This window comes from Corvus cornix, chromosome 10 (assembly GCF_000738735.6).
Source record: "Corvus cornix cornix isolate S_Up_H32 chromosome 10, ASM73873v5, whole genome shotgun sequence".
Classification (NCBI taxonomy): domain Eukaryota; kingdom Metazoa; phylum Chordata; class Aves; order Passeriformes; family Corvidae; genus Corvus; species Corvus cornix.
Window position 1 is genome coordinate 16,738,577 of NC_046340.1, and position 27,841 is coordinate 16,766,417.

The 27,841-nt window shown below is 41.5% G+C and overlaps 1 protein-coding gene across 1 annotated transcript in view; it reads left to right on the forward strand.

Moving 5' to 3' along the window:
- Positions 1 to 27,841, forward strand: part of TLN2 (talin 2) — a 146,636-nt gene that overhangs the window by 98,016 nt on the left and 20,779 nt on the right. The window contains 20 exon segments of the mRNA XM_039558008.1: positions 1,987 to 2,080; positions 4,928 to 5,017; positions 6,140 to 6,262; positions 7,523 to 7,666; positions 7,853 to 8,014; positions 9,096 to 9,236; positions 10,350 to 10,531; positions 10,959 to 11,091; positions 12,569 to 12,670; positions 13,433 to 13,603; positions 14,212 to 14,358; positions 15,203 to 15,304; positions 16,623 to 16,742; positions 18,262 to 18,408; positions 19,159 to 19,325; positions 20,044 to 20,227; positions 20,867 to 20,992; positions 21,299 to 21,415; positions 23,419 to 23,604; positions 27,427 to 27,534. Coding sequence (XP_039413942.1) covers positions 1,987 to 2,080; positions 4,928 to 5,017; positions 6,140 to 6,262; positions 7,523 to 7,666; positions 7,853 to 8,014; positions 9,096 to 9,236; positions 10,350 to 10,531; positions 10,959 to 11,091; positions 12,569 to 12,670; positions 13,433 to 13,603; positions 14,212 to 14,358; positions 15,203 to 15,304; positions 16,623 to 16,742; positions 18,262 to 18,408; positions 19,159 to 19,325; positions 20,044 to 20,227; positions 20,867 to 20,992; positions 21,299 to 21,415; positions 23,419 to 23,604; positions 27,427 to 27,534 — 2,746 coding nt within the window.

Here is a 27,841-nt window from a genome sequence, read left to right on the forward strand (position 1 = left end):
GTGTAGAGGAATTTAGAGTCCCCAGTGAAATCCAGGTAGTTTTAACTTCCTTCCAGGCTGGTATTCCCTCTATGGAAGCATGTAATAGAAAAAGGGAGGTGAGCCAGGTCGAGCCTTTAGCTGTTCTGTGTGTGCGTGTGTGAGACCTTACACAGACACCACATACCCGTGTGAAGTGAATACTGCATCAGCTCTCAGCTTGTGTTTAAGGTGCTAAGGAGACGTTGTATTTCCCTTCTCAGATCCTCTGGGCTGGCTTGTGACAAGCTTGCCAGGTCTCTGTTCTTTCCCTGCTATGATAGATTAGGGTCAAACATTTTTATTTTCTCTCTTCTCACGAAAATGAAAAAAGAGACACAGCTCTCTTATTATGAGATAGCTCTTCTCATTTTTCTCTCACCATCTATGGTATTGTGATTAGTCTTGGGTTGTGTTGGTTTTGTTTTGCTTTCTTCCTCCTTTCCTCCAGCTGTGATAGACGCTTCAGCTTTTTCAGTAGCTTTGTCTTCCTTGTGGAGGCATTTTTCTTGACCACCTCTGACAGGACTGCAACACTGGCTGAGTTCCTTGCAGGGTCCAAGTATTTGTGTGTTGTATTTGATGAAAATAGATGTGGCCTTTAGAGTCCTAGCACGCCCTTCCCACTCTGGGATTGGTGTTTGAGGAGCCACCTTGTTGGTTCTACTGTGTCCAAATGGTTTTCAGAGTAATGTTTGTACACTGGATGGATTCCTGGTAGAGGTACCTGGTGTGTAATAATGATATTCATGAGACCATGTGGCATTCTCTACAAAGCTGATAGTTCTCTCTCTTCAACTGCTGATATTCCCTGAGTCAGAGAATTGAGTCTCACATTACAATCAACAGCAGACAAGATATTTTTGTGTGAGGTTTCTCTGGGAATGAACAGAACTTTCAATTTTTGTCATTTATTCCTATGTCTGTACACAATCATATTTTTCTGATGCATAGAAATCACTGATGTTCAGCAGGTGGAACACCAGGTCCTCCACAAGGACAACAAAGCTGCTGAAAAGGGTAGGAGTCTCAGTTAAACAAGTATGTCTACTAGTTTCCATTCTTTTTACCCTGGAATTTAACATGAACATAATGCATGTAATAAGCACATCCTGTTTGCTTTTGTAACAGTAGGATACCCTCCATCCTGGTAATCATGTTATTGATATGTTATTGAGTGCCTGTTTTCTGAAAGGGAAAGTGATGCAAATGCCATTCAGTTTCCAAGGCCAGAGGAAAGCATATTCTCCATGCACTCCAATTTCACTGATTTTCTCTTCTTCTAGATGCCACGTTCCTGGGTTGTTAGTCATGAGTCTAAAATGAATGTAGTTATCATGAATTTTGCCTATTATCAGAGCATCTATCAGAAAGACAGATAGTGACTGTTGTATGTCCAGAGCTGTGAACTCCTATAGGAACATGATGCCTTTGCATAACTTGTTCTCTGTGGATATAAACCTATGGGAGAATATCAGTTATTAGCTACAGAGAAAAAAAATGATTTGGTAACCAACTAAGGAAGTATATAGCAGGATTGTGTGTGTGTATTATCTATGTCAGACAAGATACAGGACTTTGCTAGAGAAGGGTAGATAAAATTTACTTTAAATTCAAGCATTGTTTTCCATATCAGTCACTTGTTTCTTTATCCTTCAGGGCTTTTGGGGTGGTAGTTGAGAAATGATTTAGTTAATGTCAGACCTGGAGAAGTGCTGAAATACCTTTCAGCAGCTACACTCTATCGCTGTGCCACTGTAATGTGCTGGCCTTGGCCTGCTGCCAGATGGTGTTCTGTCCTTTGTCACCAGTGTTTTCCCAGAGGTACCACCAGTTTGGCTGCTGGGCTCAGCCATGTAGTAGATCCGAGTTTTGTATCTTTATGCAGTGTACAGTTAATGACAAAAGTTTTACTAAGAGGAATAGTTCAACTATAAAATCCACCTTTTTTCCTCCTACTCTCCCTAGAGCTGTGACTGAGAGTATAAACCAGCTCATCACACTGTGCACCCAGCAAGCTCCCGGGCAGAAGGAATGTGATAATGCACTCAGAGAACTGGAGGTATTACTATATTTCAAAAGTTCTTATAATTGAAAGTGGACCCCAAATGTTTGTTTCCTTTGTATTCTTTGTCTGAATAGCTCCTGTCACTGTCTTCTCACTTGACGTCTGCGGCAGGGGTTTTAATTGCGTACAAGGTGAGCATGGAACCCATGAAAATCTTGTCGTTTTGGCCAGAATTAAATTTGCTACCCTGTCCCTGTCTCCGCTTTTCTGCCCTCCAAAGGTACAGTTTAGTCCCTATTATTCATACTTACTGTGACTTAAGGAAGAATCAGGACAAGATGGACATTTCTACTACCACCAGTGTGGTGGAGGGCGCTGCAATATCTTGGTTTTTCCACTTGCAGGATGTTGTTACTGACATCCCACTTTAGGGTGGTGTTTGCCATCTTTTACCTTGACCTTTCTTTTTTAATGCCTTGTTTCTGCCTTCCCTATCAAACTGTGATGTGTGTGTCAATACAGGCTTGTGCAAGGTATGTTCTTGATCCTGTGTGAAATGTTTGGCTGGCTAAATAATGGGTCAGTTGAAAGACCTAATTCCAAGATGCTACTGACCACAGACAGGGCCACTTTCAGTAGTAGGAAATAACATCTTTTCACTTAAACGAGATGTTTGTTGTTTACTGTCAAGGTCAAAATATCAAGGGGTGACTGGCCTGTGTTGAGAGCATAAAATACCATTAAGTTTTTTTATTTCTAGCCCTTAGTATCAAAAGGATACAAAGGTCATTGCAATAAATTCCAGGATATTGTGAGTTTTCTTAATATGCGAGTCCATGGTTATCATCCCAAAATGTTGTAGGGAGTTCCCCTAGGAGCTACTTTGTCCTTCTGAGTTCTTAGCTTCTTAAGTGTTCCCTCCTTGGTCAGAGGGAGCAGCAGCCAGTCCAAAGAATAGAAATAGAAACCAGGAAATCAGGCTGTAATGTAAAGGAGCAAGCAGGGGGAATGAAGTGCTATTTCCCAGGACTTCCTGAAAGACTAATGGGGAGAGATCTATGAAACAGCAGGTATGTGAAAGGTGAGAATTTCCAGCTAATGAGCCACAGAAAACTGAGAGCTTAGAGGAGAAATGTAGGGCAGAATAGCCTTGCAGAGGGTTCTGTGCCAATAGCACAGAATTGCACGTGCTGGCATGGATTATGACCAGGGCCAGCAAAGGGCTGAAGGAAGATCTGTAGCACCTTGAACTTCCCAGAGAAGGAGAGTTAGCAAGAAAAGCCTGGGTATGTGGAACTAGGTTAATTTCTGGAAAAGGGGAAACCAAAGCAAAAGCACACAGTCCTGGCATCAGACTGGAGACTCAAATCAAAGTGACTGGAAGAACCTATGAAATTTTAGAAGTCTTAATTTCTCTTTACAATGATTAAAACTTTTGCCTCTTCCTTTCATTTCCCCAACTCATCATGCACTATCCCTAGTCTTTCCAGGGCTTCTTAACTACTAAAAATCATTGTTTCTGTAGAAAGAGTGTGTCTCAGCATGGATTTGATAGACTGTCAGTATTCTCTGTGGTCTTCTCTGGAGACTCTGGAAGACTGTTTTTATAGAGGACCTCATTTTCTAACCTTCAGTGAGGCAGCTAAACTTGCCCAAAATTGCAGCTGAAAAGAGTAACACGGGTGTTGCAATATTTGCAAATGTATGTTAGTGGGAAGTTTGTGCTGGCTTGTGTTTTGCCATTGTGTTCCTTGTATTCTGAGGGCTTCTGTCTCCGAAGAAGTGTAAGTGCTGTAGGAACCTCGTTTGCTTTTCAAGTTATTATTTAATAGAGCACAACATGAAGAGTTGATGCAATGTCTGTGAGAACTGACAGACAGAAGAGGCAACTGGAAATTGCTTTCTAGACACCATGTCTTCACATCACCTTTTTCTCTTTTTTAATTGCTGTAAGGCTTTAAGTTAGACTTTTACAAAGCAATAGCTGAGCTGTTAAAAATACTGTAGGTGTATCTTAATGTTCGAAGTTGTGTTACAAGAAAAGTCCAAGTGTCTAAAATCATGCCTGGAGAAGTGCTTCCTTTAGGTGGAAGGCAAATGTCAGATACAGCTGCCGGTATCTTTCTCTACTTAATTGATTTCACTTTCATCGGAAGGATTAAAAGTCTTTTCTGCATGATATTTGGCAGTAAAATAGTGTTCCTCCAAACTTGAAAAAAATGTGCTACAGATATTTTTATGTATAAAGGAATTAGCCTCCTGCATTTTACAGCTTTTTACAAGTTTTGTTATCTAGTTGCATTCATTCTTCTCAATGAATATTTGACTGATTGTCACATTGTTATTTCCAAGACTCAGAATCACCTCAGAAAAAGAAATTAAACCCAACTATATGTAGTTTTCTGACAGAAAGTTTTCCTAGGCTGGGGGAGTCTGTTGACAGTGTAAGAGGCAGGCAGGTGGTGGATGCGTACTCAGTTTGGTAACCTTTTGTGTTTCCAGACAGTGCTCAACAAATGGCAGCTGTTTTTCTTATAACTCTTTTAAATTTGTTTATGAAATTTAAAATAGTACTGAAAACATGTGTTACACTGTTGACACCTGACAGATTGCCTCATGTTAGCTGAGCATCTCTGACCATATATCACTCATCACAAAACACGAGGTAAACCATAGTAGCCTGGACTTCAACAGATTGTTGGTGGACAAACATGGAGTTCCCACAGTTCCTGTCGGGTGGGGTTTCCTGCATGGTACACCCTCAGGGAATGTGCAGCTTTGGCTGCTTGCTGGAGACAAAGGTGTAAGATTACATTGGAATAAGCAGGATAGATGTGATGGTATTCTTTTCAGCTCAGTATTTCAGACTCTATTAATAATCAGTTTCTTTCATTATTTCAGACAGTTAAGGGAATGCTGGATAACCCAAATGAACCTGTGAGCGATCTTTCATATTTTGATTGTATTGAGGGCGTAATGGAAAACTCAAAGGTAATTTATTTGTCCCACCTGTGTGCCAATTATAAAGTGTGTTTGGATTTTCAGAAGTTTCCACGTGCATATTGAGTGTTGAGGTTCAGTCAGTGTTTATAGCTAAAATGTCTGCTGCATTCCTTGATAAACTCTGCCTGAGATAGGTCTCTTACAGATAATTTCAAGTTTTGGTCACTTAGAAGGTGTATTGCCTCAGTAAGAAATTTTGAATTAAGTGACTGGTGCACAATACTCTTAAAGCTTCTCCTCTCTCCCTTCCTCTCCTGTGCACTAGACAGCATGTCATACTTTGAGGTGCTGTATTTTGACTGCAGTTATGTTAGAACATCCCAATGGGAGGCTTGGCAGTGAAATCCCATTGTATCGTTCTGTGCAGAACAGCTTTGCCAAATGTCTGAGCAGTCCAGACACCCCAGCACGTCAGAAAACCTGTGGGAAACCTCTTCAGTTATTTTGAATCAAACTATACTGCACAGCTTCCTTTGAAGCTGGCTTTTGGTGTCCTTACTATTTGATGTGTTGGAATTGTCTCATATTCCTCCTTCTCTGAAAGAAAAAGAGAGTACCTAATGGGTGTATGTGATCTTGCATCTAATGCTCTACCACAGTCAGAGCTCATTTTGAATTAAAGCCAAGTGAACTGAATTCAGTGGGACATACTGTGGGAATTCATGTGCATTTTGACACTAAGATGGTTCCAGAAGTCTAGGTGCAGTTTCGTTTAAACCGAGCCTCAGTGAGTTTGGGGACAAAGATGATCCCGGATGTGTCAACAGCATCTGCAGGACTGGTTGTCATGTCATGTTCTGCAGTCTGTGGAATGCGCTGAGTGCCAGGTTAGCTGTGATGGTGTATAGATGGCAGCAAAATTAATGAGGGTTAATTCTGTACCCTTGTAGTGATTTGAGCTGTAGTAGTGCTTATGTTCCCTGTCAGTCCAGCGTTGGTGTGCATGCCTGATCCCTCACACCACATGTGCCCACTTCAGTGAAGTCTAAAATTTCTGGAAGCCAAGTCCAGGAGGTTTGTGGGCCAAAATTGGTTTCAGGCCAGCAGTCACCTGCCTCTAAGTGGCAGGGATGCATACTTGGAAGATAACTTTGTTTTTTAATTTCTGAGGTTCTTGGAGAATCAATGGCGGGCATTTCCCAGAATGCGAAAACCGGGGATCTTTTAGTCTTTGGAGAATGTGTTGGAGTTGCATCCAAGGCTCTTTGTGGCCTCACAGAGGCAGCAGCTCAGGTAAGTTACTGCAGGCTGTAAAGCAATTATGTTTTTATTTTTTATCAAGCTCGTGTTGTGGGTTTGTAAATCTGAAGTTCACTTCCCTGTGGTCAAGCAAATGATGACTTTGTACTACACAGTGAGTTCTGTGTAGATCCACAGAAGTTGTGCACACTGTACGAGGAGCAGAGTGCAACACCATGTGTATTTTCTAAGGAAGGGAAATGACATCAAGATGGAAGCTTTGCTGAGGATAAAGCAAAGCTGCAGCATATGGAATTCATGTTTGCAGCTCAAGCTCAGAACTATTATATCATAGAGAAATGCACAAAAAAGCAGCCACTGTTAAAATTAATGAATCAAATTCTAGTTTGTAAAAGTTCTTAAGGAGCACTACAAATTTCAGACATTTGAACTAAGAAGAAACCTGTTTCAGCTGTTCAAATACTTTTGGAATAACCAAAATTCTGAAGTTGCTACAACAAATTAGGGTCTGATCTCTGTGGTTTCATTGATCTGATAACTGAGTGAACTATAGAGAACTGAAACAGTCACCTTGGTGAATGATTTGGCTGTGGGGGTTCATGCTCTGCATCTGGAAACCTCTTCTTTTTGGTTTCCCCAAATATGTAATGCCTTCATATGGACTAAATCCCCTCCACATTGAACTCTGAGTCGCCTTGCTGGCATATGGAGGCGACAGATAATTGTATCTGTAATGTATATAAGGAATTTTCATATATGCTTGTGACAGTTTAGACAAGTTGTCATTGTTGAGAAGCATGAAACTTACAACTGAGTGAGGAGGTAAGGTTGGCCATCAGACGCCTTGAGCTGCAGTGAGACCAGCAGCTACAGGCCTGATGGGACCTGCACTCAGCAGAAGTACCTTTGCTGGATTGCTTTCCTAGTCTTGACAAAAAACCCCCACTACCTCCAACCATGGCTAATACAGTAAATAATTTGCCAGTATGTGTGACCATTAAAGCTCTCTCCACTGGCTGTGCAAGTGACAAGTCATGTTTTCAGGGATAGCAGCTGTCTAAACAATGGGCAGTTTTGTTTCAATTAAATTTCTCAAGTGTAAGGGTATGTTTTCTTGGTTTCAGTGGATTCTGGAGATGTACTGCTAAAAACAAATGGTAATTGTATTTCACAGTATGATTTTTGAATAATCTCTGACCACCATGTGCTATGACATATGGCCAGCTTACCAGAGATTCAAGACAGATTTAGCATGATTTCTTCGGATTGCTTTCTTCTTTTCTCCATTTCTAGGCTGCTTACCTGGTGGGTATCTCAGATCCAAACAGCCAGGCTGGTCAGCAGGGCCTCGTTGACCCAATTCAATTTGCCCGTGCCAACCAAGCGATCCAGATGGCGTGCCAGAACCTGGTCGACCCAGCGAGCAGCCCATCGCAGGTGATTGCAGAGGATTGCGGGGAGACCATCCCTCTTAGGACACGGGACTTTGCTTTGTTTCTGTCCAGTCAAAGGCATTGTGGTTTGACTCTGCTGCCTGGCTTTGGGCACTGACGTTGCAGAGCTGCAGTGTGGTTACTGTCCTGCCCCTCTGACATTGTGCCTGTTCTGTGCTGGTTTTTGCAGGTCCTATCAGCTGCCACGATCGTGGCCAAACACACATCTGCTCTGTGCAACGCTTGTCGCATTGCTTCGTCAAAAACAGCAAATCCTGTTGCCAAGAGACACTTTGTGCAGTCTGCCAAGGAAGTGGCAAACAGCACTGCTAACCTGGTTAAAACTATCAAGGTACAAATGCTGCTTAATTGTGCTTCCTTCTTCCTTTGTGATTTTAGGGGATTTTCTTGTTTGTTTTTTTTCCCCTGTTGAGACAGAATCAGAACAGTTAGGAATATCTTTTTACCTTCTTGGATATGCATGGTTTAAAAAAATCACTAATTACATTTTTGAAGATCTGAATTGGAAAACATGTTCAATAGTATAGCTTCTGAAGTCAAGATGAAAAAAATTGGGCAGTTTCACTATTAGGAGAGGCAGCTGGCCGATCCAGTATGAGACCCCTCAGGATTGATGTATTTAATGAGCTTGCACCATAAGAATAATCTGCAAGCAACTGAATGTGAAGATTTTTAATGGTGTTAAGTTCCTCAGTATTTGGAGATTTTTGGAGCTATTTCTGACAGCTTTACCTTACCTACAAGAGAAAAAAAAAGGAAATAAATAATAGTGGGAACCAAACAGAAGCTATTTATGTGGCTAATAGTCTCCTGTTAGTAGTAACTTTTTATTTTCCAGATTCCTGCTAGCAATTTGGTAGAGGGTAGTTTTTCTTCATGCAAGCAGAAGTAATACTTGTGAAGCCATGGAGAATTCACAATTCTAAACCCTTCTGAAAGCCATTAGCTCGTTTAATCTGATTTCATTAGCTGAAATGTTTATTCTGAGATTGTGAGAGAGATCAGTTGACTTGGGTGAAAATGACAGCAATATATTACTGCTTTGCTTAAAACAGAAATAAGTAAAAAATTTAAAAATCAATCTGTAGGAAACAACCACCTTCACAAACCATAAAAAGGTGGAAGTTAGCTCCTTCTGCCCTTTGGAGTGTGAGGTCCTGGGACACAACTTGAGAGTGTCATTGGAGTGCAATGACAGAAAACCTGCAGCAGTTGAAAGTTTAGGGTCAGTAACCAGCTACAGAAAGAAGATCACACCTAAAAGATCACATTCTTTGCCTCAACCTTGTTTTCAGAGGAGCTTTCAAATATAAACACATAGCAGTTTAAAAGTAGGAAGGCTTAAACCATCTTCCTTCAATTTTACTAAAGAAACCCAGTCAGAGAGAGCTCAATCCTGATTCCATTTCCAGGCGCTGGATGGAGATTTCTCTGAGGAGAATCGCAACAAGTGCAGAATTGCCACTGCACCTTTAATAGAGGCCGTGGAAAATCTGACAGCATTTGCTTCAAATCCAGAGTTTGTCAGCATCCCAGCACAGATCAGCACTGAGGTAAGGCAGGATGCTGCATTTCTACCCTTCAAAAGTTGAAAATGTTGAATTAATCACATGTTGGGAGAGAGTGAGTGTAAATACCCCAAAGTCCTTGGGTTTCTGGGTGTTCACTGGGCATTCTGCTGTCTTTTGTTTAACCTCTGACTTTGACTTTTCCACCGGTAGGATGCACAGTTTGGCTGCAGTAAGTGCTGCAAGTCTGCTGTTAGCAAAGCCATACAGCACAGGTGACTTGCATGTTTTAGTAGCTGGATTCTTCCATGCAATACAATAATAAATATCCACTTTTTTTCCCCCTCAAAAGTGGTTTTAACAAATGGAACTTCTTTAGTTCTGAAAAGAATCGAAGGGATGTTGCTGGGTTTTTTGCTTTTGCCCACAATTTCTCTATCCTCAAGCTGTGTAACTACAGCAGAGTAGAAATTCCTTTGAAGAGACCAATAAGGGGTTCATTGGTTTGGGGTTGCTTTGCACGGGGAGAAGAGATAAAAAAGCAAACCCCTCAAGCTTTGTAAAAGCTTTGGAGTAGAGGTCATGTGTTGTTACTGGCCCTCTAAGGGCTGCTTCTCAGGCTCTGATCCAGATGGCAATGTCAGATGATCCAGTAACTGTTGCAATCTTACAGCTGTGGGGCTGTAACTGAAATCTAAGAGTGTCCTCCACGTCTGTGGTACCTGGGTTTACTAGGTTATTGGCAATAAAATAGATACACAGATGATAACCCGGTTAAGAGTCATCAGTCATCACGTTAGTAGTCTGACTAAGGGAAAGAGCACATCTGTTGGAGATGACAGTTTTTGTGACAAAGTGTATTTTCAATGATATTTCTGTAGTCTGCGACTAGACAAGTGTCGTTGTTTTCTCTTGTTTCTCAGCTGGAAGATGCTTTTCTTGAGATGTGTTCCTTAAGCATGTTTCAGAGAAAATTGCTGGACTGATTATTTTAGTTCTATTTCTGTCTTGATTATCTGTGAATATGATAGTACAATGGAGGAAATTATAATTCCATTTTAATGCTGTTAATTAAATAGACTTTTAGGAGCAGAAAGTGTGGATGAACTCAAATAATAATTTAAATGTTCTTTCTGTTCTTATACCTTCCTGACCACAGGGTCACGAGCACAGGAACCAATTCTGGTTTCTGCTAAGACAATGTTGGAGAGCTCATCTTCATTGATCAAAACTGCCCGTTCTCTAGCTATCAATCCCAAAGATCCTCCTACATGGTCTGTACTAGCAGGGCATTCCCATACGGTCTCAGATTCTATCAAGAGTCTTATTACCTCTATCAGGTATGTCTTTTGTAGTAATTGAGCAGCCGTTCATAAAGAAAAATGCCATATGGCCATTAGCACTGTGTTATTTTTCACTGATGGAAATTACTCTGTGATGCACAATATCTCCCCAGTTACACTGGATGTTTAATTGTAATTGATGACTGCAGCACCCTGCAGCACAGGGCTGTTCTGTGTTTGTATTCTGTTCTCCCTCTGGTTCCACCTCCAATTCACTCTAAGGTAAATGTAATAGAAAATGAACACTGTAGCTAATATTACCTTCATGCAGACCCTGTACCAACATGCAATATGTGGGAAACAGCTTTTGGGGTTTTTTTCTTGTTTTGTTTTTGCTTTTTTTTTTTTTAAGTGAGCCTGTGTGCATTCAGGAAGGACCCTGCTCCTTGCCACCATGCTCACTTTAGTGTTTCTTGTGTTGCAGGGACAAGGCCCCAGGGCAGCGTGAATGTGATTTCTCCATCGATGGGATCAACAGATGCATCAGGGACATTGAGCAGGCCTCGCTCGCTGCCGTCAGCCAGAGCCTGGCCACCAGGGATGACATCTCCGTGGAGGTGAGGCAGAGAGCACAGGCACCAACAGAGGAGTGCTGAACAGCCTCGCCCACTGCTGCTCAATCACAGCACAATCCACTGCCAGTGAGGGGAGGAGCGTCCTTACGCGCATCTTTCTAGGCAAAGTCATAGGCTGACCAATGTGTATCACTTCTCCAAAGATCCCAGAATCACCAGGGAAAAGTAGGGGTGAAAGTAGTTATTTTTTACTGCCACCCACATATTAGTCTGATTTCCTAGGCTGATATGACAGACTGATAGAGTTTTTGTGATGCCTTGCCCTGTGGAGGCCAGGATTAGTTTCTGAAGAGTCATAATAGATTAGTTTCTGAAGCTAATCTATTACTAGAAGACCAATGACATAAATGTCGATGTCCTTTTTCTTAATGCCTATTTTATCCTTTAAGAAGTGAAATTCAAAGTTGATGTTGATATGTTCACTTTAAGAATGCTTCCTTCTGTGCCCTCTTCCCTGTCTCCTTCCCCAGCAACTCATGTTGAGATTCTCAGCTTGGTATTTGTCTTTTCATACTGTAGCTTCTTGAAATTATGTATTTATTGGAGTGGTTTCTTTGGGCTGCAACGCTGCATACTAGAAATGTCAGACCAAATTAAGCTGTGCAAAAGAAGTCGTTGCAGGAAATATGTCATAATTCATTTTTATTGAAATGATGAAGTTATCTTGGACACTATGTTGAACTGAAATAAGTGGTACCAAAAATGGCAGTTATTTACAAAGCAGAATGTAACAAAGGGCAAAAATAGTATTTTTTTTCTCTTGCCTTTCAAGAGAGTGACCTTAATCCTGATGGCTGCCAAGATATCAAGTGCCTCTGAACTGAAAGCCAGTATTTATGTCTTGACCAGGCCATTAATATGCTTTTAATGTTTACTCCTGTCCTGCAGATGGTATTCAGGTGGTCACTCCTCATCTCTGCCCCTCAGAGATGTGACATTTTTCCTTTGCCAGTGGATTTCTCCTGCTAGCTTCAAAGTCTGCAGAGGTTTTTGTTCTTGTGCTATATTTTCTGCTTTGAAAAACATTTCTTCAAACTTAAATCAGTGCTCCTGGCAGTTTTCTGATTGGTGATACTCCAATCAGATACTAAATCAGTGATACTAAATCTTTGTCAGGGCAAAAACAGTTTGGGAGGTGTCGGGGGGCCTTGGTCACATTACAGTGAGAAAGGACACCTAGCCCTGAGTTTGCTGCTGTCAGCACTCTCTCCCCGGACTTGTCATATAAACCTAAAGAGGAGCAGGCCCATCTCAGGGTTGCTGTTGTTGAAAGAGGGTAAGGGAGAAGAAATGAGCCAGTATGTGAGGGAAACCAGCAGTGTGGGTTTCTGCATCCTGCCATAGCAGGTCACTTGAACAGCTTTGAGGATGTTGGCTGATCTGAGGGTGATTGTCGAGTGTGGTACAACTTGGTAAGAGAACAGCTGTGATAGCAACTGACAATTCCTCTTTCTCTTAGGCTCTACAGGAGCAGCTGACATCAGTTGTACAGGAAATTGGCCACCTCATCGATCCCATTGCCACCGCAGCTCGGGGAGAGGCAGCTCAGCTGGGGCACAAGGTACTGTCTGGCCATGAAAAAGGCATTTGAAATCTCGGACAGCTGAATGTTAGGGAAGACCTCAATTTCATAGCAGTTTCTCTTCCTATGGGAGAGCAGAAGAAAGCATTTGTAAGAAGAAAAAATCTGGAATTTTCAAATACTCCAAGCCAAGACCCAAATAAACCGGTTTACATTTTGGGCCAGAGGAAAGATATTCTCACTGAGATTTTTGGTGAGGGACTTTGTGTAAATGTTCACTGTTACATGGAGTGTAAGTAGAGTCAAACTTGTGCTTATCAGATGTCTGTCCAAAAAAACAAATGTTAGAGTGCACATACCAAAATCATATTTACCATGGTTATTGCAAGATTTAGTAGTTTCTCACATAGCAAGTTCTCATCATGTGATACATTCTTGAGAGTAAGAACTGTAGAGGCAACAAAGATTGAGAGGTTCCTCCCTTGCGCAGAGGAGATGGTTTTCAGGGATGCTCTTGAACAGCATGTGGCTCCCGTGACCATCTTGAACACGGTTTAATATGACCTCAAGGGACCATGTGCTTCTGAAGGAGGAGATGTGTGGCTTTGCAAAGGAGGTGGACAGTGAGGGGAGACACAACTCCTGGGCACATGATCCAAACCCAACGCTGTACATTGCAGAAGCACACTGTGCTCCTTGAGCTAACACACATCCCAATGGTAAACAGGGAGTGTGCTTTCTCTGAGTTTCGCCCGGAGAAATGTGGTTAATGGCTTTCTGGGGTTGTTCTTGCTTTCTTAGGTAACACAGCTGGCTAGTTACTTCGAACCCCTGGTTTTAGCTGCAGTTGGTGTGGCATCCAAGACACTGAATCATCAGCAACAGATGACCGTGTTGGACCAGAGCAAGACTCTAGCAGAATCTGCCTTACAGATGCTGTATGCTGCCAAAGAAGGGGGAGGAAACCCCAAGGTAAGGTGGTTGTGTGGCATTAAGGGTGAGAGGAAGGCAGGTAGAACAGAAAAACCAGTGCATACCTGTTGTACAGTCAAGGGATATGTTTGCAGTGAAAGTGCCAGTGGCAGCTCTCGTGATGTCTCTGAGAGTGGAAACATTTCTCCAAGACAGGATTCCAGTCTCCTCACAGCATCCTCTCAGGGGACACAAAGTCAGGGTATGAGAGCTGTCTAGGCTCTCATAGAGAAAGCAAATGGTTAAAAACCAGGGCCTGTCTGGTGCATGGCATCCCAGTGGGATGGGGACCCTTGCCAGGAAAGAGCAGCAGCACACGACTGTTCATAACTCAGCTGTGATTTGCGCCTTACAAAGAGCCACCGTCTTTAGAGGACATTCAAAAGACTGTGGCACCTGAGGCTGAAAGTGTCATGTGCCATGGCTCCTTGTTGGAGTTGACAAGTTTTGTCCTGTCCACTTTGTTGCAGTGTTTTACTTGTCCTCTTTGCCCAGAAATGTTATTTTCAGTGCCGTTACTGTTTTAATTTCTTATGCTTCTGATTTTCACATTGTTTTGTAGAGATCATCCTCTGACTGTCTCGGTTTTCTCATTCTGTGTCCTCCAGGCATCTCATACTCACGATGCCATCACTGAGGCTGCACAACTGATGAAGGAGGCTGTGGATGACATCATGGTCACCTTAAATGAAGCCGCAAGTGAAGTTGGCATGGTTGGGGGTATGGTAGACTCAATTGCAGAGGCAATGACCAAGGTGAGCATAGAAATTGACCCTTTTCTCACTTTGTGCCTGAAAGCTGATCCACACTGCAAGGCTTTGGAGGAACTGGGGCTGATTCAGTGGTCAGTCATGAAACATTGTCACAGGAAACCTGAAGATTATGTGATTTTGCATATTGTGAAATAAAACTGATGTGGGCCATGGTGCTCACGTTTGCAACCTATACAGTACCTGTCAGTAGAATTCCTACAAAATATTTTGTTCAGTAATATTCTGGCATTTAACTCTCATCTTAGGTCAAGTGACCTCTTATTTTTGCTTCCTTTTTTTTTTCCTTATCTTTCATGTTAGTCTCTTAAATGAACAGCAGGCTAACTGTGAAGCAAATTACTTTCAGAGAAGATGATGTCAAAGCCTGAAATGCTGTGCTATGCTTTGTAATGCATTCTGCTGAAGATGTATAGTTGCAAAGTGTACATGAGTTCAATCCAAATATTTGGCTTTTCCTATTGTGACTTAAAGATTGACAACTTTAGCACATAAAGAAATCTTACATTATCTACTGGCATGAACATTTTGGTTTATAACTTTTGCACCTTTCTTTCTATATTAGCTGAGAAGAGAGGTTGTTTGACCTTGCATGAGAAGCAAACCTCATGCTCAAAAACTTTGCACTGCACATTCTCAGCATCTTCTATGCTCATAACCTGGGCTCAAGTATTTGCTGAGCTTCTCTCTACATCCTGGTGCACTGTTTTCACTTGAGTATCTTGAGAGAGAGGAGGTCATAGAATTGAATATATAATTTTACTATTGCCTGTAAAGTATGCTGCTTAGTGTGACTTTTTAATGCTGTGTTTTTCCCTCTTTCATGCAGCTGGATGAAGGTACACCTCCAGATCCAAAAGGAACTTTTGTTGATTATCAGACCACTGTGGTGAAATATTCTAAAGCCATTGCTGTAACAGCACAGGAAATGGTAAGAAATTACTTTAACCAGGTGCAAACTCTGTATACATAAGGAATGTGGAATTATTTGTGCAGTGTTGAGACACTCTTGATCATCAGATTTTCAATAACCCTCTCTCTTTAGGGGTAATGGAGCAAAAGGAGTGATGATTTTGTCAATTTAACTCTTTCGTCTTAGTGGTGTGATCATAGAGGGGTCCTCTTCGGGAGGAGCACTGGCTTGTATTGTGGCTCTTCTGCACAAGAGCTCTTTAATTGGCTCATTTTCAAGAAGAAATAAAAGGCAAACCATGTGCTTTTTCATCAGCCCATTTAACTGGGCTGAAATGCCACCTTTTGTTTATCAGCAACTTCAGGATACCCTTTCACACTTACTGTTTCACTAAGCCTGTGAAATAACGCCAGTGTTTTCAGAGCCCTGTAATGTTTAATGAATGAATGCAGATCAGCATCCCACACTGTCCTTTTCTTGCATTTCTATGACTCACCTGGGTTTAATAAAAGAAAAAAGTTGAATTGAGATTTTTCTTGACTTGTGTTTCACAGTAATGCATCCATGTGCTTTCCCTTGGAACAGTACTGTGGTTGCTAATTTGTTGTTGAGAGAATGGAGAGGACTGTTCATGAGTGCTACAGACAGGATTTTTCTCAAAGTCGACTGCTCTTGCAGTCAAGATGGGTCCATGATTATGCTAGTAGAAATTTATCTAAAACTAGTTTTGTCCCACGGATGGACCTCCGTTGCTTTTGCTTACATTAATTTGAGACAGAAGAACTATCTGTGTTATCTGTGTTAAAAGGCAGGAATTTTCTAAAGAGAGATTCAGTTATTTATACTGATACCCTACGGAGACATTCTGTGTCATCCTGCCTATTCCTTCTCCATCCTGTTCCGTCATCGGAGATGTGTTTTGCGTTGGTGCTCAGATTTTTTTCATGCTCCCATGTCTCAGCTGAGTGATCATGCTTAGCTCACCTTTGACAAAATAAGGTGGCTGTGACACAAAAACCCCACTTCCTTTCCCAGTCTGAATAACTGTACCTGGCCAATGGCCCCTCAAAGAGTGAAGGATTGGCTCTAACTGCTGCTCTTTGATTCCTCCGTGTGTTCAGTGACTGCCTGGTTACCCATGACTCTAATAAAGCATGTTTGCTTGAGTTTCCTCTGGAATTCTTGCTGGAGGACAGGTCCCTTCCACGGCAAGTGGATTACCCCATTTTATCAGCGTGGCCAAACAGATGAGTGTGCTTCTAATCTGGGGGTGTATTAACAAGTTATTCTCATGCCTGTCAATTTTCTTTTTCTCTCGCCTGTGTTCTTTTTTCAGATGACTAAGTCGGTTACTAACCCGGAGGAGCTGGGAGGACTTGCATCGCAAATGACCAATGACTATGGGCATTTGGCTCTCCAGGGCCGAATGGCTGCAGCTACGGCAGAACCAGAGGAGGTCTGCAGTTTTTAGACCTCTTTATTCTCTGTACATGGTGGTGTTAACAAGGATGTTCTTTTACTGTGAAGAACACAGTAAAGGTGACAGTCCTTGTTATAAGAATTGTCCAATCAAAGAACAGAAATCCTTTGTCAAAATCTCTGTCTGGCTTCAGAAAGAAACAGCTTGGGATAAAAGTGGATAATTCCATAGACTGTAACAGAACCTCCTGAATTACCTGGGCTTTCACTTACAGGCAACTTGCAAATACAAAGAAAACTCCTAAAACTCTTAACTTGTTACTATGTGGCTTTCCTTCAATCTTGCATGTTTTTACAAGTTACAAATATGTATATGCTTTTCTTATCTTGCCTGTAAGTGATTTTAAGTATAACTTCCTATCCTGAAAGTGAGATTAATGCAAGCAGTCAGAGCACAAGTATCTTTTGCTGAAGGACATCTCCCATAGCTCAGAGTTGGAATATGATGTGGGAGAAGCGTCTTGCCTCGTGCTAAGTGAGGAGGATGGGCTGTTCGCCTCAGTTGTATTCACTTGTTCTGGGAGTTGCTGTATCTTCTCTGAGCACAACTGCACAGCTCTTTCACCCCTCTCTTCTTACTGGAGCATAGACAAACTTTGTCATGATGGGGTAAGAGGGTATCTCACCTTCTCCAGATGTATCAGATTATCTACATAAAAGTCCTTCAAAGAGTTTTTGACTTTGTGTTTACACATCCTGCTAATACACTGCTTGAGTGTTCTGTGCTACGTGAAGAGCAACAGCTTGCACTTGGCTCGATATTGTAAAATTGAATTACCATTTCTGCACGTTACTTTGTGCCTGAGGTTGAAATAATTCCCTTTGTGATACTAATGGCTGTGATTTCTGCTCATTTATTAATCCCAAATCACACCTGAATGACAGAATACATGCAGGGACTACAACTATCATGTTTCGAAACAGGGACCACACGTCTTAGGATGCAGGATTATTAATAAATCAGAAGCAGTAATAGCAGGATTTTCCACATTTCAATGTTCTGCATGGATGTAGTTGATTCTGGAGAGTGGAGACTCTGAAAGGTTCAAAACCAAGCAAAGAGAGTCAATTACTTTCTGACCCAGTTTCAGCAGTGTACAGTAAATGCGTGCTTTTTACGTGTTGCACGTACCTTGAGTGCAGCTCACACTGACAGGGCTGTTCTGGAGGATGAAGTTGCATTTAAATGTGAAGTTGCTTGAATTATGTCTGACTCGGGTACCTGCCTTATCCCTTCTCTTTCCTGGGCTCTGGGTCACTCCTGCCCTGTTTCATCAGTGAGCCTTTTATAGGGTTGTGCTTCATGCGTAGGTGAAATTACATCTGTTTCCTTTTTTCTGGTCTTGCAGAGGGTGTAGTCGTGGGTGGAGTATTGGAAATAAAGATTCACCAGAGAGACAGTGTTTCTATTTCTATTGACACAGTGTACCAGCATGACATTTACTTATTTGCTTTGCTCTTTCTTCCTTTTTCCCTGTGCTGCCTTTACCATCTAGATCGGGTTCCAGATCAGGACTCGGGTGCAGGAACTTGGCCATGGGTGTATCTTTCTTGTGCAAAAAGCCGGAGCTCTCCAGATTTGCCCTACAGACAGCTACACCAAAAGGGAGTTGATAGAATGTGCTCGTGCTGTCACAGAAAAGGTGAGACAGCCTTCCATGTTACCCCATGGTGTTTGTCTACCAAGCTTCCACTGGGAGTAAACCAGTCAAACTGGATTCAGGAAACTCTTTTAACTTTGCATTCCAGTACAATAGTGTCTGAATTACTCAACGGTCTTACTTTTCTTTCAAGCGTTCAGTGTTCACGTGCTGGATTAGCCTGTGATTAGTCCTTGCTCAGGCCTTGCAATAAAACTTCAGCCTCCTATCAGAGGGAGATTGGTCTAAAACAATATCCTAAGATGTGAGATGACTCTTGTGCCTTATGAGGCACTCCCTGGCTATAGTTACTGTGAGGTTGGTCAATGACATGTGGTTTCATGTAGCAACATCCTCCCCTTTTAGGACTGGGCCAAAGTAACTGCCTAGAACTGCATCTTCAAACTCTGTGGGGCTTCTTGTTCCTTGGAAACACCCCTTCAAACAAACGGCGTGCGTAGTTTTGCTGAACCTTTTTGATGGCTTCTCTCTCCTTTTGTTGCACAAAACATTGAGGGTTGGTGTCAGCTGCTTTCAGATTTCACCAAACACCGTTGGTTCAGCCTGTGTTCGTGTGCTGTCAGCTGTACCAGTTTTCCATCATTATGTATCCCAGGAGTAGTGACAATTCCAAATTTAGGCAGGGGTAGACAGTACCTTGTAAGTAAAGTTAAAGCTGATAAAGAGAGTAGTAATGATTCACAGGACCAACTTTCTTTCAATGACCACCTTGTTGCTTTATGTTGTTTCTAGGTTTCACTGGTTTTATCTGCCCTCCAGGCAGGGAACAAAGGTACACAAGCCTGTATTACTGCAGCCAGTGCTGTGTCTGGGATAATTGCAGATCTGGACACCACTATCATGTTTGCTACTGCTGGAACCCTTAATGCTGAGAACAACGAATCATTTGCAGATCACAGGTCAGTGCTGCTGAAAAAGATGGAAGAGTGCATGCCAGGGGAACACTGGAACTGGCAGAAGAGATTGGCACATGGAGATAAAATTTTACCTTTCTGGATTCCTGTGAATGAAATTGAATGAAGCAGGGGAGTGAGAGGAGAAACAGGAAACCTGGGATTTGACTTGTTTGTGAACTACATACTCAAAGTGATTTTTTCTTTTACCCAGATGTTGCTTTGGATTTGCTGTCCTGAAATGTCAAAACACAGATATGGGTGGAAGAGGGTGGGGAACCCTGACCAGGACACACTCTCTGTTCCTGTTGCCATTCTTCCTTCCACCTTCCTCACCCATGATCACTTTAGTTTCTTTACAATATGCTGATTAATGTGGACATTGAACAGCTGGTACTTTTCTCACAGTATGGCCAGGTTTTCTCTTAGTATTCAAATACAATGCTCTATGATGCTATTGCCCTATGTATTTCTTTTAAAGATGGGCTTGTTTTATTACACTGCCTTGCATTTGCCCCAAATGCTCTGCTACTGTTTTAATAGTTGTCTTTTTTTTTTTTTTTTTAAACTTACTCCCTGACCTGTGCTATGTTATGAATGGATACTGGCATGATGATTAAATAAGCTCTTTCATGTAGCTGTTAGTCACCATAACACTGGAAAACACTTTTTTCTCTCTTCTCCTTTTCCACTTCCTTCCCTGCTTCCTCTTCTTTTGCTACAGGGAAAACATCCTGAAAACAGCAAAAGCTTTAGTTGAAGACACAAAATTGTTGGTTTCTGGAGCTGCCTCAAGTCAGGACAAACTGGCCCAAGCAGCTCAGTCATCAGCTAACACCATCACTCAACTTGCTGAGGTAGTAAAATTGGGAGCAGCTAGCTTGGGATCTGATGATCCTGAAACACAGGTGAGATGTTTTAAGATTTTTCTGATACTCTTAAAGAGAACAGGGACAGTTTCCAATTGGTAAAACTTTGTGTGATTTATGCTTTTAAGCAACACAATATGGTTTATCTCCTCTGGGATTTTTTTGGGTTTACTCAGTTATCACTTGTTTAGAGTACAGTCAAGAGGCTCAAGCATTGGGTGGAACTAATCAGGCCTTTGTGTAACCCTTCTGCTTTTATTTCACCACTGTGTTCCAGCTGGGATGCTCCTGGCAAAGTATTTGTCTCATTTTTACTAAATTGTGATTGGACCTCTGGCTCGTCCCATTTTTGTTCTGAAGAGCTTGCAGGTCTTTAAAGCTGCTTATCCAGCTTATTGACTGGACTCTGCTCTGTGTTATTTGTGTAGGCTGACAAACTCTTGCCATTCTCCAGCTTTATCTGTCTTGTTTTTCAATTAACCCTGCAACTTTTCCATATAGATTATCCCTAGTATTTCTTTAGTTGTTTGTTTGGATCTCAGTGAAATGCAGGCTGGCAAGCATATTGCAGATGTTTGAAAAAACATTGATTTTTATTTTTAGCTGTGTTCTAAAAATCACACTCTCATGCTGACACCCTTTACTGCCTGAGTCTTATAGCTAGTTCTCATTCCATAGGTTGTTCTGATCAATGCTATCAAGGATGTTGCAAAAGCCCTTTCTGATCTCATTGGTGCTACCAAAGGAGCTGCCAGCAAACCAGCAGATGATCCATCCATGTACCAGCTGAAAGGCGCTGCCAAGGTAAAACCTTATTCTTAGATTTTATTTGAAAGTGTCTGTTCAATCACATTTGATAAACATGTGGAACTTTGACTTCAGCAATTTCTGATTGCCTGAAAACTAATTTCTTTATTTAATTACCATGATATCATGGCCAACACAAGAGTTGGTATTTAGTCCTGTAGCAAGTGGAGTTCATGAAGTCTCCTAGGTCCTACTAGAAGTAACAATGCTTCCCAGCTTAATTTGCCTTGCTTCATACCCTGCCGTCTCTGAAAATGGGAGGTAGGATTCACATATTATTGTCTTCACTTCTCTCTTCTTCAGGTGATGGTAACAAATGTCACATCCCTCTTGAAGACTGTTAAAGCAGTAGAAGATGAAGCTACTCGAGGGACAAGAGCCCTTGAGGCCACAATTGAATACATCAAACAGGAGCTCACGGTACAGAACTAAATAGCCGTAGTGGGTTTTGCAAGTATGGCCTTATACAAAGCTGGGATTAACTGCTTCCTTTTTCCTTAGACCTTAAGCTTTCACTACTGATACTTTTTTCTGATCCGATGCTGTTCACTTTTTTGTTCCTGGGTTTGGTAGTGTCCCCTCAGCATCATTCCTATACTGTGTCTGCAGTTTAATCTTTTTTTGTATTTTTCCCTTATTATGAAACGATCCTACCAGTGGTACATGGCCTGCTATTGATATTCTGTGTAAGCACGAATTAACGGTAGTGTGGAATTCACTCCCAAATTAGGTGTTATACCATGACAATTGTTTTCCTTCCTCTTTAAGATATATGAAAGTATAGTTAGGGGTTTTTTTTACTGGCATAGTAGTGAGTGACATAAATTAATACCTGCATGTTTGTGAAGAAGCCTGATTTTTTCCTTCCTTTACTTACAGTGGATTTTTATTTAAAAAACCCTGTAGACACAGTCTTCAGCAGGAAATGCTTTGTTGTATAGTCTGTGGATTAGCAATTCTTACACCATAACTGCACTGGCATAACTTTGTCTTGTCAAATGCTCTCCATCAAACATCCAGTTTTCGCTGTGTGAGCAAAGCTGTTGTAATGAGGAAATTTATTTAAAAATGCTTTCTTTATAAATATCTGTATATAGTAATTGGGAATTCATATGGCAGTGGTCAAACCTCCTGATCAGGCATGTTCTGTACAATATCTCACGTCTTGTATTCTCATGAAGGCCTGGCTGTTACATCCCATCGTGTAACTGAGCTAAAACCTGTTCAGATCTGTCATTGGAGGACTGTGCATTATCACTTCTTTCTCAGTTTAGTTGGTATCTGTTTGAAATGTTCCTCTTGCTTTTGTCAGCATTGCTAAGGGATGGATCTGTGGTTGTGGTATTGTCATCTCTTTTATGAGGCAAACAGAGGGTGGCACATAGGTAATCAAGAAAATGTGTCAGGCTTGATCTGGAATTCCAGGGGCTGAATCTGAGCAACATTGAGGGATGTCTTCACATGTATAACTGGAATTAATTTTTAAACATTGCTTCTATTTCTGGAGAGAGGAAGTGAAAAACTTAGGAACTGGGAGCACAGGATAGACCAGGCTCTTTTTTGTCCAGACATTTGCATTCTGAAACCACTGGCCGGCTTAGGTTGCACTGCGTGTGGTCAAGAAACCACTTGATTAATTGTGCACTGCAAATTGCCTCTGCACAGTAAAAGAATGGCAAGCAAATACAGAGTGTACATTAAAAGAATGGCAAGCAAATACAGACTAAAGCTCAGGAAAAGAAAATGTGATCAAAGTAAGGTTGCGCAGCTTTTGTTACCTACATCTTCCCACAGTTCCTGAATTCCAATATTCATGAGAGTTGTGCGTACTGTCAAGTAGTTTGAACTATTTTCACATGATTCACCCTGCAAAATTATATCTTCAGGCTTCTAAGGGAGACTAAATATAGCCTAAGAGACAACGCTCCACCTCTGCTGTTTTAAGACACATTTGAATATTTTAGTGGTGATGTTCTCAGTCTCTACTGCTCTGTGCTATCAACAAGCACTTGGTAGGGTCCAGCCTTTGTAGGGGAAGGATCTCCTCATGTGAGTAGACCAGCCTAAACAGCAGTCAGGATCAGAAAAGAATATAATGAAAGGAACAGTAATTCTTTTCATCCTGTAAGGTTCTGAACAGCTGCCTGTAACAACTGTCATGTGGGTAGTTAAATGCAGATGAGATGAATGGGTTAACCTTTTTTGTTGTCTCCGTCCCTCAGCTTATTGTTTCTCTCTGGTGTCTGTAGGTGAGCAGGCTTATCGGATCCAGGCCCATTACAGGCAGGAATGATATCCAAGTACTCCAAATATGTTTCTAATTTCCTGCTGTTTGGAGGCTGCTTCCGTTTGCTGTCTCTTTCTCATGGTTGTTCTGCTTTGAGTTGACTGGTATCAGACTTTCCTTCTGCTTTCACTTTTAGGTGTTTCAGTCCAGCGAGGTTCCAGAAAAGACATCATCACCTGAAGAATCAATCCGGATGACGAAAGGAATCACCATGGCAACTGCCAAAGCTGTTGCAGCTGGGAACTCATGCAGGCAGGAGGATGTGATTGCTACAGCAAATCTGAGCCGCAAAGCCGTAGCTGACATGCTAACAGCTTGTAAGGTAAAGATTCCCTTCCTTACCTAAGACTGATCTTCTTGTGTTTGTGTGCCTCTAAATCCATAGAACATAATATTTTTTGTTTAGTTTTCTGCTTTTCATATGAGAAAGTTAATGGGTAAGATAATTTTAAGGGACTCTCTCTCTCAGAAATGATTTTGTGTGCTATGCACACAAAAAAACCCCAGCACTAATATTCACTGTTTTCTTTTTGTGAAAAAGAGGAATTTTATTTGAGCTGAAATTTCCTGGTTTCCAGTCAGAAGACAAACAATCTGTGCAAGTAGTAAAATATACAAATATTCCTGTGGTCACAAATATAATTTCAGTATTCCTAGAACAGTGATAGGAATGGTGGAAGAAATCACTCTGGTCTATTTTTAGTGGTTCTTTTTCCCCGGACTAAACCTGTTGGTTTGCTCAATTTCTTCTCTGCTTTTCAAAAATGTGTGCAATTTTTATTGCAATTTTTTTATAATAGCAGTAACCCTATAAAAATAGTGTAGCCCTGTTTTCTACACTGTATGCTATATAAATGACTGTTAAGCCATTTGGCTTTGTTCTGATGATAAAACAATCTAGGCATAAATAATTAAGAAATGGGATTATAAACATCTCATTCCTTTTGATTTTCTGTAGTGACTGTAGCAGCAAACTGCCTTTGCCTGAAAATTGTAGTTACTTACTTTTGTCTTTCCATGTATGGAAGGTGACAGTGAAATAATAGTGCTCTCTGTGTGGTGTCTGATTTTCAGTATTTGGTCAAATCCTAACTGCCTACATCAGTCCCAGGTTAATTTTTAGCTTAATACTGCCCAAACAGAAGGAATATGTTTGCTTTTAAAATAATCCTCTTGCAAAAGTACAACTTCTAATATAATTTAGAAATACCTTTCTACAAAACCACTGAATGAAACTTCTTATATTGACTTAGTTTTGTGACATGTTTTTTAGTGTCTAATAGTTCTTGACCACTTTGCATGCTTCACATTTTGATTTGTGTTTCCAAACATGCAGCAAATTCTCAGAACAGAATCCTCTTTTTTCAGTAATGTTACAAAGATACTCCCATGCATGCACAGCCCAATAAATACTTTTGAACATCTATTTATGAACATTCCTTTTTTTATGTTTACATTTGTTCCCAGTTAATTTAATGGTTTCCAAGTGGTTCATGCATTGTAAGTGGCTAACAGGATGAAACTTCCTGCAAATGGAACAGTGGAGGTTTGGGATGCTGGAAAAGCCTTCATGATCTCCCAGGGAATTGCTTTCACAAAGAAAGGAGTCTACAGAAGGGAAAGGGCTGGGAATAATTTTACTTGCCTGTAATGATACAGTGCCGTGGCCTAAGATCTAGTTTTATCTTGTCTACTTTCTTAAGACCAAGAGCATTTATTGGAGAAACAGAAATAAAAGTCTCCAAGAATAGTACTTCTATGCATTATCTAAAATGTATGAGAAAATAGCTCTATCATTTAACGAAGATTTTAAATACACAGTTTAACTAGACTTGATTTAGAAAATCTTGTTTCTACACATTTTGCTCAGAGTCTTAGAAATCTTATGCCATTAATTCTACCAATTGATTACTGTACATGGCATTTCTGTTATAAGCTGCATTCCTTGAATTTTAGGGATAGGAGCCAGCAGTCTTAGCCCCACTATGCTGTAAAAGCTGTGTGATGCAGTGGGACTTAGGGTTTGTGGTATTTGACGAATACTGGAGGGGTTTCCAGTGATACTAAGCTACTCTGTAGAATTAGTACTGATAAATGATCAGATTTTTATGTCCTTTGGGCCAAGACAAAAGTGCATGTATGTGTTCTATGGTAGAATTTTACCAGACATAGCTCTGACTTCCCTTGTGTCAGAATTTGAATTTAAGTTCTATTTCATTGCCTGTTGCCTAAGGCAAGTAGTATAAGGAATTTGAATTAGCAATTATATAGATGCCTGTTCTTGGTCTGCTATAGATGAATTTACAGTACTCGTTACTAATTCTGTTTTTATAAGCAGATGCTAATTCTAAAGACAATAAGGTTGCTTATTGTGGCATGTACCGAGACAACTCTAAAGTCAGTGGAAATGCTGCAATTACATTTATTGAAGGTTAGAGCAGCCCCTAAGATAACAATTTCTTTTTTTATTACGTATTTGTATAAAATAATGCAGTAATTAACCTGTACATGGTATCACTATTTGTAGTGATTGCTGGTGGAAAGAAAACAGATATGAAAGGCCTGTCAAACCCATAGGAAGGGATGGAAGTGAGCAATCACCTAGATCGTTCCATAGGCAGTAGATTGAGGGAAGCAACTTCTCGCTGCAGCTGGTGGCACCGGAGGCAGCTCAGCAGGGCCCGGGCTGGAGCACAGGCCCTGGGAGGAGACAGGGCCGAGCTGTGGTTCAGCCGGGGAAGAGATGGCTCCAGGGGGTGCTCACAGCAGCCCTCTCAAACACACCTCCCTCCACAAGGCACCCAGCGCTGCTGACGGGATAGGAGTTGTACCAGGGGCGGGTAGTGCTGGCTGCATACTGCTGGGAAAGCATGTGGAGAGATGAGGAGGGCTGAGAGTGAAGGAAGCCTCAGCATGAGGAAACAAATGTGTGTTCTGGTTCTTCAGGCACGTTTCAGGCTGAGATGTTTGGGCAGACCTTCTGTCCAAGGCTGGAAGAAAAGATATTTCTGTTGTGAGTCCCCACTGGTGTTGTGTTTGGATGTTTCTGGGTTACAAAAATGATTTCCTAAAATAACTTCTGTCACCTCTTCAGGCTGCTGTGAAGTATACGGAATATATACTGAACCTTAAAAATACTCCCAAAATACTCTGATACCAGTCTTGGCTATGTATGCAAAACATAAAAGGAACTTTATATTTCCCTGCTACCAATGCTTGCTCTAATTCCCCGTATTACAGTAATATTTAAGTACAGAAGAGACATTTTGGGATGCTTTGCAATGTGTGCATAAGAAATACTGGGGAGCCCTTTGCCCTATTTGAATTTTTTTTTTAAACTGTTCTGGATTTTTTGGGTTTCGGCAGCTCGTTTGAAGTATGCTGAAGATGAGGAAAATCAGTCCTGTTCCTCCCATCTTCCTTCCCCTCAGACAGGGTGTTGGCGGGATGAGGAGGCGGAGGCGGCTCCTGCGGGCCGTTTCCGTACTCCGCTCATCCCGAGCTTCCCTGCAGAGGGAGCCCAGAGACCAGCGCCGGCCCTGGCTCGGGATGTTGCAGGTTGCAGGAAGGGCCGAAAATAAGTGAGCCGTGAGATAATCCCCCATCCCAACAGGAGATAAGAGGCTGCAGGAGTGGAAGGAGCTGTTCTGTGAAAGGAAATGCTGTACGTTTTGGGGACTTTCACTTGGCAACAAGTGGTACTTCTGCTCAAGAAAAAAGTTTCCTAGAAGTTTATTGTAGAAAGTACAAGGCTTGAAGAGGCTGCAGGTTTCACTTTTTATTAAAAAACAAATGGTTGAATTAGTCGGGCTTATGTCAAATGCCAGACATTATACTTAGTGGAAATCCTTACAAAGACTTGACTCTGCTGCAGCTTCTCTCTATATTTAAACAGATGGTTCCAGCAGTGCTATTGCTGTGTTAAATCTCTCCATAAAGCTAACACCATTAATGAGTCTTCACAGAACTGCAGCTCTGCTGCTCTTCCAGTGCTGTTTGCTTACAACAGAAATGGCTGGCCATCAAGCTCAAATGTCATTTGCACACTACAAAATATCTCTTCCCTTCTCTTTCCCCCATCTCTGTGTGTTGATCTTCTCTTGTGGGAGCTGTTTTGGGTACTAATGTTGTTTTGCTTCCTCAGCAAGCATCATATCACCCAGATGTGAGTGAAGAAGTTCGGGAGAGAGCCCTGCGCTTTGGAACAGAATGTACCCTGGGATACTTGGAACTCCTGGAGCATGTTCTCCTGGTAAGGAGTCATCTGCATGCATATACTGGGTTGCTTCCAAGGAGAGAGTAATCTCTCTGCCCTCTTTCTATAGTGACTGCTAGTGACACGTTTTTATCAGTTTGTCACAAGGTTATGAACAGTTTTGTTGTTAGGAAGAGCAAGCTAAAGGAAACTCAATACTTAGCTCAAACTGTGAGGCAGAAGGCATACTGGAGTACTTAAATGGAGCTGCATTCTGGATCAGATCTGGAGACAGTACAGATCTGAACCTAGGAAAGGTCCCTGACAAAGAAATTAAAATAAGACATTTCAGTATGCTTTTAAG